General features: G+C 36.7%; 1 protein-coding gene across 2 annotated transcripts in view; it reads right to left on the bottom strand.

Annotated features, from left to right (window-relative positions):
- Positions 1–12,771, bottom strand: part of DLG2 (discs large MAGUK scaffold protein 2) — a 2,113,447-nt gene that overhangs the window by 2,064,961 nt on the left and 35,715 nt on the right. The window contains exon 1 of one of the 2 annotated variants that reach the window (XM_078433029.2): positions 11,437–12,652. The exons of the other annotated variant lie outside the window; for it this stretch is intronic. Coding sequence (XP_078289155.1) covers positions 11,437–11,455 — 19 coding nt within the window. The 5' untranslated portion in view covers positions 11,456–12,652. Of the gene's footprint in view, positions 1–11,436; positions 12,653–12,771 lie in introns of those variants that run through there. 2 annotated transcript variants of the gene reach the window in all.

The raw sequence follows: 12,771 nt of genomic DNA on the forward strand, positions 1-12,771 counted from the left end.
CAGCTAATTAAGGTTCAACTTCTTGGTTTAAGAATAGCATTTCCAGAAGTTATAAATAATTTGGGACAGGTAATTTAAATTTGAAACAGTGAATGGCAATAGTGCTAACAAATGAGCTTTTAAAAAAAAAAAATATGACACATAAAATTATTTGCCACAACTTAAAAATGGACAAATTACAGAATATATGGTGTTAAGAAAATTATGATGAAAGTATAGTAGGAGAAAAGGTGAACTTAATACACAAATCTTTAAGAGCAGAGCAGTTAGAATAATGAAATTCCTTTACGTAAATCTATACAAAATTTTTTATAGCTCAAAAAGAACTTCTACATGAATTTTATCTGATTCTCACCACTAAGAAGTCATATCAGGTCTAATATACAGGAAACTGAAATCCATAGTAGCTTGTCCAAGAGCACAGAGCTACTAAATAACATATTTGGAGCTTAATATTAAAGCTTTTGATTGCAAGTATAGTGTTCTCTCCACAATACTACCCTTAATCCTTCAGAATAGAATTGAGTAAATTGCTATAAAAAAAAAAAAAAAGAAAAGAACTTGGTCAATCAGACATAAATTGTTTGGGTGAATTTTAAAATCTAGTGTTAAATGTTGAATAACTAATTTTCACAAGCATGCAATTAACATAAAAATTGTTCATAACATAAATAAATAACATATAAATGGCCCTACCTTTAAAAGTCTGGTAGATCAAAATAATAAGTTCTTTCTTACTAGAATTAAGTTCCATTTTTGAGTATCTAGCTATGTTCCAGACACTGGAAACTCAATATTAAACAAAATGGGCAATATTCTGCACTTAGAGATTTTTGTCTGAAAGTAAAGATAATTAAATAGGAAATTCCAACAAAGTAAAAGATTAAAATAGAGTGTAATAATGCTATGATGAGGTACCAGGTGCCATGGGAGGAAAGAAGCTGATGCCAATAGAGACCATGTAAAATTTGTCCTTATACCCAAGGAGGAATAACAAGCCATGGAAGAACTTTTTTTTTAATGTTTATTCATTTATTTTGAGAGGGAGGGGTAGAGTGATAGGGAGAGAGAGAATCTGAAGCAGGCTCCATGTTCAGTGCAGAGCCCAACATGGGGCTCGATCTCACGATGCTGTGATCATGGCCTGAGCCAAAATCAAGAGTCAGATGCTTAACCAACTGAGCCACCCAGGTACCCCAACCCTGGACGATTTTTAAGTGAAGATGAGCATGACCATGTTTTAAAGCTTTAGAAAGAGCACTTTAACTACAGTGTGATAAATATCACTTAAAACAAGTAAGAACAACTAGGTTTTCTTTTTCTTATACCATTTTAAGTAAATACAGGCAACACTGCAGTAATAATTTTTTATTATTACTTATGACACATGTTTACTAGCAAATAAAAATATTTTATTAGGAAATATTTATATATGCTTAATTCTTATTATTGTTTTTTGTTATTTTATAAATTAAGGATATTCATATGAAAATAATAAAATGATAAATGCTAATAGAAAAGTCACCTTGTGCCAGGTCTTTAGAACGAAACTTTTTAGTATTAAAATTTACACTTCAGGGGAGCGTGGGTGGCTGACAGTTAAACATCTGACTCTTGATTTTGGCTCAGGTCATGATCTCACGGTTCGTCAGATTGAGCCCAGCATCGGGCTCTGCACAGGCTTTGGATTCTCTCCCCCTCTCTCTCTACCCCATCCCCACTCATGCACAGACCCATGCATGTTCTCTCTCTGTCTCTTAAAATAAATAAATAAATAAACTTAAAAAAATAAAATACAATTTACAATTCAAGGCGATACAACAAAGGTGTCATTTTATTACTAAGATTCTAGTTTTTGTTGAGCAATGCTAAGCATTCTGCATAGATCACCTTTTCAATATTCACAAGAATCCTAAGAAATACTAATATACATATTTTTCAAATGAAGATATGTCAAGTGAGAGAAATGAAATAACTTATTCAAGGCTACACAACCAGTAAGTACTGAAACCAGGATTCAAATCCTGATCTGGCTGGCACCAAAGCCAACTTTTAATATTATGCCACACTGATACCTAACTTACTAGGAAAAAATCATAGTGTTTCTTCTTTCTGTAATTGTTCTCAGTATAATTACTCCTCCTACCCACCCACCCCCCAAAAACTGTTTCAATATAATTCAACAAACACCTATTTATAGTATATTTCCCCTGTGGAAACAAAAAGATATTACATAAAGTAGTGAACTTTTTTTTAGTGTTTATTTATTTTTTGAGAGAGAGAAAGAGACAGAGCACGAGTGGGGGAGGGGCAGAGGCAAAGGGAGACACAGAATCCAAAGCAGGCTCCACGCTCTGAGCTGTCTGCACAAGAGCCCGATGCAGGGCTCAAACTCACAGACTGCAAGATCATGACCTGAGCCAAAGTCGAAGTCGGATGCTTAACTGACTGAGCCACCCAAGCGCCCCTAAAGTGGTGAATTTTTATTGCTACCTTTCAGATAGACATGTTTTCACATTTTCTATAGAACTGTTGAAGAGACCAATGTGGAAATTGCAAGGTTAAGTAGTAATAAACAGAAAGAAAAGACAATAGCAAATTTCACCTTCAGCTGAATATTGAAATATGCATCATTCCAGTTGCAGCAAACTAGAAAAAGACAATGAAAAAAGAAATAAAACTTGGAATTTGAATTATGGAAAAAATGCCTGGCCACATTTAGAGCAGATCTAAAGATTGTAATCATTTTGTAAATATTGGAAGGTTTATAAATTATTTTGGCATCAATGAAAGAGATAATACTCATAAGAAATATTGCCATAATCAATAAAGAAGCACAGTATGGCATTTCCTGTCTATAAGCAGATGTGTCCGTGCCATAACTGGGCAGACTTACTCCGAAGCTAACCAGGAAGCTGACAAAACGGGACTCTGACTCTGAACACAATTTTCCTCCTCCTTGAACCAAAAGGAAAAAAAAAGTATTCTGATGAAAAGCATTTGTGTAGCACTTTCCTCCTGACAAAACAATTTTTACATAGGCTATATATTTTTATTTGGCCATCATAATAATCCTAAGAGGTGAGTACAATTAACATAGTCGTTTTAAGATGAGGAATTTGAAGCTGTTTCTGTCAATTTTCTTTAGATAATTTAGCCAGCTAATGGTAAAGGCTGGATCCCTGGGCTCTTCTCCATTGTGCGATGATGTCTTTCATTTGTTACAAGAACACCACACTCATACAATGAAAAGAACATTGGATGAGCCTCTGGTCCTGATTCCATCACTAACTTTCTAAAATTGAAGTTCATATATGCTACCATATTTGATGCGGAAAAGAAACATTAAGCAGATAACTAGTTTTGCATTTTACTGCCTCAAGGGAGATATGTGCCAGGACAGAAAAAAGCAATTTTTAAGTTTTTCCAGTTTTGCTTTCCTAAAACCTAAGCACTCAAACTAAGACTTTGTTACAGAAAGAGAGAGAAAGACATCTTCTAGCACCTCTCCAGTCTAGAAGAAGATTTTCTCAGCTGAAGAAGAGAGGTCTTTGAATTCCAAGGCAGCAGGGATCTAGGCTCTGCTTCCTGAAAGCATTTCCTAGAAGGCAGAAAGAAGCCAGTGAGGAAGAGCATCATAATTGCACCTAGGTAAAGAGAAACACAGAAATTCGGGGATGGGGGTGGGGGAATCTATGTCTTGGAAGTAGCAAATCACTGCTAGACCAGAAAGGAACTATCTAGACACAACAACTCTTGTCATAGAGGTAAGCTATTGCATATGGGATGATCGATGACCAGATGATGTCACCATTCCAGGCAGAACTCTACCATGACCCCGGAGAAGTAGGAAAAACCTGAAAAATGATTGGAGTAATTGTATTCACCACTCAGTGACTAAGAGTCAAAAATAAAGTTGATCTATAGAAAATGAATGGATATTTCTTACAAAACTAAATTTATAGACTAAAGTCTATCTCAATGATGATCTGATCTTAAAGCCAGGTTTTCTGACTACTAGTACAGGTTTTTATCACAGTATCATTGCTATTGATGATGAGAAGGAAGAGGAGAAGGAGGAAGAGGTGGAGGAGGAGGAGGAGGAGGAGGAGGAGGAGGAGGAGGAGGAGGAGGAGGAGGAGAGACCTCATGGTGAAAAGTTCAATGCAAAGAAAATAAATAATGATCTGAAACAGTATCTTATAATCCCCCACATTGGTAAACCTCTACTGGTCTTTTGTGTGTCATCCTAAATGTCACCTATCCAGAAAGAATTCCCTGGTTTCTCTAGATGAGTTTGGGTATTCCTCATCGGTTTCCATGACGGTGTGTTAACCTCACCACACAACACTGAAATTGCCTGTTTCCACATCTATCTCCTTAATAAATTTTAATCATCATAAAGGCAGACACTGAATATAATTTCCCACTGGGAAACATGCACCTAGCACAGTGCCTGGTACATAGCAGGTGCTCAATATATCTTTGGTGAGTGGATAAGTGACAGAATAAATAAATGAAACTAAAGTTATTGTCTTGAATACATACACATTTAGCTTTTAAAAGAATTTATAGTCTATTATTCAAAAGTGATTTTAAATTGAACAGAACTTAATGATTTATTCCAAGTCTTATCACAGAGTCAATGATAAAGATTCCACAGCTCTCTAAGATTATAGGCCCCCTACAGAAACTTCAAAATCTTATCTAACAGAGTTAGGACCTCAGTGGCTAACAAGATGGTGTCATCAGAAGAAATGGGATACATAATCTTGCCATACTTGTCCATTATCTTTGAAAGTTTTAACTTAATTCATTTCTACAGAATTTTCTACTTTTTATGCATTGTTTCTCTTGGTCCAAAATACTAAAACGAATCAGGTCAGGTGATTGGTTTCATAATGTAGGTGATTTGGCCATTAATTCTTGAAATAGCTTTGAGAAACTTATTAAAATTGAACCTATGCAGAAAGCTTACTACTTGGAATTCAGAGTGACTGACTGGACTGAAGACAGTAGGTAAAACTCATGATCCTTTGCTGACAAAGCAACCTAAATTGAGGATACAGAGCCCTCGTGCCTTGACTGATAAAAATTCCTGAGCTGGAGAACAGGTCCTCTCCCCATAGTTTTAAAAAGTTTTTTATACATCTTAGCCTGATAGTAAGAAATATTTTATAATCACTGAAATGGTTACACAGTAAATATTAATAGGGGCATATAATGAGAATATATAAATAAATAAGGGGATTCTTATAGTTTAGTGAATATACTGTTATAAAAGAGTGAGTGAGTGATTGATTGGCAAAGGCATGAATGAATTGAATGCCTTAATTCCTTGTTTTAAAAATCTAATATTTTGTGTACATCTTCCTACTGACTAGACTCTTCTACTCAAAGAAGTAACCAGTGATAGGCCTAAAGGAGAGATAAAATATTCTATCATATAGAGAATACTTGGGCAGTTTCCCAAAAACCTAACAGTTCAAATATTTCAGGTATCAAGTCATTAGCATATCATTTTCACACTTTCCCAATATATAAGAATTGTAGAATAAATTCAATTAACAGATAACTTTAATACTATGCCTAACGTTTGCTTCATAACATAGTCTTAACCAGTAGTTGAATACAAACATTTCTCTCTCCAGAATTCTCTCTCTTTATGCCTCCTGAAATGATGAGTATCTTCCAACCTCAAGAATCTGTGGCTTCATGGTTTCCAGTAATTCTCAAAACCAAAGTCAAGGTGACCCTTTTGAGGAATTTTAAATCTAAAAAAATCTTTGGTAAACGATCATTTTACTTTTACTTACAGAAATTAGAAAAACTATCTTTTCCCATCCCTCTCTAGGAAGATTCAGTTCTTAACTCATTTGAGTTTTACTGATTGAGAAAAAGAAAAAAACATGAAGTTTGTGAAATGGAAAAAATATCTGGATATAACACTGGTATGGCAAATATGAAAGTTCAAACACAAAGTTAGTAAAAGGAATAAAATAGCCACTCAAGTACGATCAATTCAGGCACACATTTTCCCCTTTAGTGAATCTGAAAAAAAAAAAAAAAAATTCTAACAACTTGAGAAAAGTTAGAGACGGAAAGAGAATACATCCAAATAATGAAAGAAAAATATAAATTACTAAGATACTATGAGAAAGAAATTAAGCCACAAAGTACAAGAAACATAATGAAAGAAGAAAACTTCAAATGAGGAAGGAATGAACAGAAGAGTTTAAAGGGGTTCCTTCCCTAGGGAGAGGAAGAAAATAATAAAAACAAAATGACACCTTTAGAAAGTATAGACAACCAAAAGGAAAGATTGTGAACCCAGAAAACAACAATCTCAATTTCAGGGATGCCCAGGAGATACATGGAAGTATCAAGTCTTGCTTAGAATTCTAATTACACAACACTCTTCAGCTTCCTCTCAAAAGAACAATATCAAAACATATGAGTTATGAATATGATGGTATTTAACTTCCAGTTCCTGGTAAAAATAAGTTTATACACACTCTATTATACCACTGAGAATAGCTGTAAAAAAAGAATTTAAAGGAAATAAAATGTTATACAAATGAAAACTGTCAGATAGACTTTTATACCAATTTAAAAGAAGCCCAGAAGATAATAAGACAATTTTTTAAAAAATTTTTTATTCTTTATATATTTTTGGGAGAGAGACAGTGAGACAGAGTGTGAGTGGGGGAGGAACAGAGAGAGAGGGAGACACAAAATCTGAAGTGGGATCCAGGCTCTGAGCTGTCAGCACAGAGCCCAACACAGGGCTTCAACTCACAAACCGCAAGATCATGACCCGAGCCGAAGTCAGATGCTTAACCGACTGAGCCACCCAGGCACCCCAATAAGACAATTTTTTTAACACAGACATGGGGGGCACATGGTAGTTCATCAGTTATGCATGACATTCTTGACTTCAGCTCAGGTAGGTCATGATCTCACAGTTTGTGAGTTCAAGCCCCACATTGGACTCTATGCTAATAGCGTGGAGCCTGCTTAGGATTCTCTGTCTCCCTCTCTCTCTCTGCCCCTCGCCACTAGTGCTCTCTCTCTCTCAAAATAAACAAACTTTTAAAACATAAATTAAAAAATTAAAGCAACATAATGTATTTTTCTAAGTAGATCAGTTCATAAATGACATAATACATAGATTTTAGCATAATCCAAATACATTCTTGTCTTGCTAATTAGAACTTGTTGATTCCTTTAAAAAGTTGACCCTGGCACAAAAACAGACACTCAGATCAATGGAACAGAATAGAGAACCCAGAAATGGACCCACAAACATATGGCCAACTAATCTTTGACAAAGCAGCAAACAATATCCAGTGGAATAAACACAGTCTCTTCAGCAAGTGGCGCTGGGAAAACTGGACAGTGACATGCAGAAGAATGAACCTGGACCAATTTCTTACATCATACACAAAAATAAACTCAAAATGGATGAAAAACCTAAATGTAAAACAGGAAGCCATCAAAATCCTCGAGGAGAAAGCAGGAAAAACCTCTCTGATTTTGGCCGCAGCAACTTGTTACTCAACAAGTCTCCAGAGGCAAGGGAAACAAAAGCAAAAATGAACTATTGGGACTTCATCCAAATAAAAAGCTTCTGCACAGCGAAGGAAACATCAGCAAAACTAAAAGGCAACCAACACAATGGGAGAAGATATTTGCAAATGACATATCAGTTAGCATCAAAATCTATGAAGAACTTAACAAACTCACCCAAAAAACAAATAATCCAGTGAAGAAATAGGCAAAAGACATGAATAGACACTTCTTCAAAGAAGACATCCAGATGGCCAACCAACACATGAAAAAATGCTCCACATCACTCATCATCAGGGAAAAACAAGTCAAAACCACCATGAGATACCACCTCACACCTGTCAGAATGGCTAACATTAACAACACAGGCAACAACAGATGTTGGCAAGGATGCGGAGAAAGAGGATCTCTTTTGCACTGCTGTTGGGAATGCAAACTGGTGCAGCCACTCTGGAAAAACAGTATGGAGGTTCCTCAAAAAACTAAAAATAGAACTACCCTAAGATCCAGCAATTGCACTACTAGGCATTTATCCACAGGATACAGGTATGCTGTTTCGAAGGGGCATATGCACCTCCATGTTTGTAGCAGCACTATCAACAATAGGCAAAGTATGGAAAGACCCCAAATGTCCATCGATGGATGAATGGAAAAAGAAGATGTGGTTTATGTATGTATATATATATATATATATATATATATATATATATATATATATACACACACACATACACACACACACACACACACACACACACACAATGGAGTATTACTCAGCAATCAAAAAGAATGAAATCTTGCCATCTTGCCATTTGCAACTACGTGGATGGAACTAGAGGGTATTATGCTAAGCAAAATTAGTCAGAGAAAGACAAATATCATATGACTTCATTCATATGAGGCCTTTAAGACACAGAACAGATGAACACAAGGGAAAGGAAACAAAAATAATATATAAACAGGGAGGGGGGACAAAATATAAGAGACTCTTAAATATGGAGAACAAACAGATGGTTACTAGAGGGGTTGTGGGAAGGGGGATGGGCTAAATGGGTAAGGGGCATTAAAGAATCTACTCTTGAAATCACTGTTGCACTATATGCTAACTAACTTGGATGTAAATTTAAAAAATAAAAACATTAAAATTAAAAAAAAAAGTTGACCCATTACCATCAATTCAGTATTAAAGAAGGAAGGAAGAGGAGAGAGAGAAAAAAGGAAGAAGAGGAAAAGAAAGAAGGAAGGAAATAAACATTAAACTATTTCTCATAAAGTATAATTTTCAATTATGTATCCGTAATTTCTGTAACTTCCATCAAAGGTAGGAACTTTTGAGAAACTCAGCCTATTGGACTTAGAAACCTTAAAATCAACCTGCTTACTGTTGGTGGGAATACAAACTGGTGCAGCAACTATGGAAAACAGTATGGAGATTCCTCAAAATATTGAAAATTGAAATACTATGTGATCCAGGAATTTCATTCTTGGATATATACCCAAAAAAACCAAAATGCTAATTTGAAAATAGTTTATTACAGCATATTTACAATAGCCCAGGTATGGAAGCAACCCAAGTATTCATCAACACATGAATGGATAGAGAAGATGTGGTACACACATACACACAGACACACACACACACACACTGGAATGAAAATCTTGCCACTTGTGACAACATGGATGGACCTACAGAGTGTTATGCTAAGTGAAATAAGTCAGAAAGAAAAAGGCAAATATCATATGGTTTCACTAATATCTGAAATCTAAAAACCAAAAACAATTGAATAAACAAACAAAAGACAGAAACGGAGCCATAAACACGGAGAACAAACAGATGGTTGCCAGGTTGGGTGACAGACAGGTAGGGGGGATGGGCAAAATGGGTGAAGGGGAGTAGGAAGTACAGGCTTCCAGTTAGGGAATGAATAAGTCATGAAGATAAAAGATACAGCACAGGGAACACAGTCAAAGGTATTATAATGGAGTTGTATGGTGACCGATGGGGCTACACTTGTGAGCAAAGTATAATGTGCAGACTTGCCACAACACTATGTTGCACATCTGAAACTAATGTAATGCTGTGTACCAATTATACATCAATAATATTTTTAAGACATCATTTTAAAAAAAGACACCTGCTTAGTTAAATTATACCTAGAACATCAAGTGCCTTTCTCCACCTCATTCCCAGATGCCTTTTTATCCCTTTCACTCTACCCTCCCTCTCTCCTTTCTCTCTTCCCCTCTTCTCCCCCCCCCCCACTACATATACACCTAGACAATGTGTTTAAATTCAATTATTAGTCTAAAATAAGGCAATCCAAAAGGGACAATGTCTAGAGAACAAGTGGTAGAGAGAGTAAAAACACAAAGTGAAGTAAGTCAAAGAGCCATGCCATTTATTGGCTACATTACCAAAACCATTCTTGTTCCAGACAAACCAACTGTGCCAGATCTGGACAGGTATGGCTCCAAAATCTCACAGAGAGTTTTGTTTCTCTTGGTGATATTAAGGGGGAGAGCAGAAGAAGAAAACAACCCCAGTCTTCAATCCAATGTACAAAGGAACATTTCTAGGTGTTTCAGACGTTTTATATATCATTGTCCATCTCTATAGAGACCAGTTGGCTAAAGTATCTCACTGATTATTGACTTTCCTCAATGCATCTTCCAAGTCCACAGGTAGGAGGATTAGACATTGTGCAGAGCCAGATTGCCTTAACCTCACCTGACCTTTACTTTCAGTGTGTAGCAACTCATAACTGGTCAGCACTTGGATCTATGCTAGCCCGATATAGTGGAGTCCAAGGGTGTCGAATAAATTTTGGTTCGAAACTCTCAAGAGGGGCCACTGGGTGGCTCAGTCGGTTAAGCATCCCACCCTTGGTTTCGGCTCAGGTTATGATCTCTCACATTTCATGGGTTCAAGACCAGCTTTGGGCTCCATGTTGTCAGTGTGGAGCCTGCTTGGGATTCTCTCTATTCCTCTTTCTCTGCCCCCCGCCCCCCACTCTCTCTCAAAATAAATAAATTTTTAAAATACCTCGAGAAAATTCTTTATAGTTGATCTGATCTTCCACGCTATGTCAAAACAACAACAACAACAACAACAACAACAACTGGTTTCATGAGGATCCTTGGGAACAAAGCTAACGTGGGGTAGATCTAGGTTAAAGTGAATCCCTTGGCCTAACCTAGAATAAACTATATTTTAGGAAACCACTGGATCTTGATCAATTCTGGAGAGGGAGCAGGGAGTCAGAGGTTTGCCTCATTTGGTAAACTTGTCAATTGTGTTCTTAGATGATACATACCCTCTGGAAAAGCACAGCAGTTACTGGAGTTGTGCTTCATCACAGAAGTGAATATTTACACTACAGGAAACCCAAGCATGAAATCTATTTTTAATCAGAAGATTGATAAATCCATAATTTTGTTCAGTATAAACAACTCTGTTATCTTTCACAACTAGGTAATTCACTTGATAAATATTAAATCCATGAGGAAGAGCTCCACTGTGCAAATTTTATTTTTAAAGATTGTTCAAAAGTAACCTTTAACAAGCTAAGAACACAGGCTAAAGAAAAGCTCAAATCTGTGGTATCAAATTTATGCTGATTATGAATGGTAATTTAGACAACCTGATTTATGAAATCACAAATGTCTGTAATTAAATACTATAGCCCTACTTCATTTTACTTTAGCAAAATAATATTAATGATGTACCACAGAGAAGACATTATTACAATAAATATTTCGCAAAGCCCAAGGAAAATTTTACTCTCAAATGGAAAACAGTTTAAATAGCAAACACCAGAACCAAAAAAAGGGAGAAACATATATTATATAGGAAGCTTCATTGCCCACCTTTCTTCTTGACTGGCATTCTTGGGTCTGTCCACTGCCACAGGATTCAAGATCTTTTCAGGTCTCAACTTGATCCAGCTGGACTGAGGCCAAGAGCCAGGTAACTGTTGCAAACCACTTCACTGTTCAATTTTGAAATCCAGGCTGTCTTCTCTTTCAATAAGGAAAAAAATGATGTATTTTTCCCCACAATTAAACTTTTGACACTGCCCACAGAGTTCAGAAAAAAATAACCTTGAGTTTTTCGATTTTTATAAAATATTTATTCTGTTAAAAAAAATTTGAGAAAATTATCGTAAGCATAGAAAGTGTTATTAAAACTCTTCTTCAGGCATCAACATTTTTGGAATTCAATGACTAATTCAATTAAGGCACAAACCGAATTTATACAGCTGTCTCATTACTCAATACATGATCGAATTCAGATGAACTGGTTGATGATAAAGATTCTCAATTCTTTAGAGAAAAATTTAATCTCCCCAACAAAAAATACTTTTAAAAACCTTTTTGACTCTGGTGTCTAAAAAGGTGGGTGAGTTTGAACAGTTTTCTGGGGTAGTACACAGACTGAAAGGCCCCCTTTTTATTTACTGGACCAGAAGTTCCAGATCTCACCCCCTCAGTAAGACAGGATCCAGCTTGCTGTCACTTTCATTTTTTTCTTCAGTGCTCTCCAAGCCCCTCAGGCTTAATCCTTAATGCCCCTCTGATTCTGATCCTCCCATGTATTAACCGAGAGGATTGAAAAGAAGGAAAGCAATCCCTTGGCATGGAGACATTAAAGTGACAGTGCTACTCAATGGGCACTTGATGCAGGATGAGTTGGCGAAGCAGATTTCTTCACACTGGAGTCATTCACATCATGCCATCTCTTCGCATCCAAGCAGCTCCCTATCCGGCGAGGAAAAACACTGAGACTGTTCGAGAGAAGTCAAACCTTCCCCCAAAGGTGTTTTCTGAGACGATGTAGTAGTATTAGGCATGTGAGCACAAGCTGTGCAAACGGTTCGCGATTTCCTAAATGAGAGTTCTGCTGCTTGGCTTCCACATCCACCCTTTCTATCTTTCTCCAAACTACCCACCTTCCTTTTGCAGAAAAGACAAGAAATCTCTCTGCTACCGCTGGCCACCCCTGCCCACACCCCGTTCTTATATAGAAGTGCACAGAAATGTCCTGCACCCTCCACGCGATGAAGTGTTTCCTCAGGCAGGAAAAACAGCAGCACTAGAAATTATATAACTCTCGAATTTGGCTTCTCTAAGACATGGAGACTGGAGGGTCGGGGGTTGCTGGTCTGGGAGATACTGCTGGGCACTGAACGTGCACAAAAGGGC

This window comes from Panthera onca, chromosome D1 (assembly GCF_046562875.1).
Source record: "Panthera onca isolate mPanOnc1 chromosome D1, mPanOnc1 haplotype 2, whole genome shotgun sequence".
Classification (NCBI taxonomy): Eukaryota; Metazoa; Chordata; class Mammalia; order Carnivora; family Felidae; genus Panthera; species Panthera onca.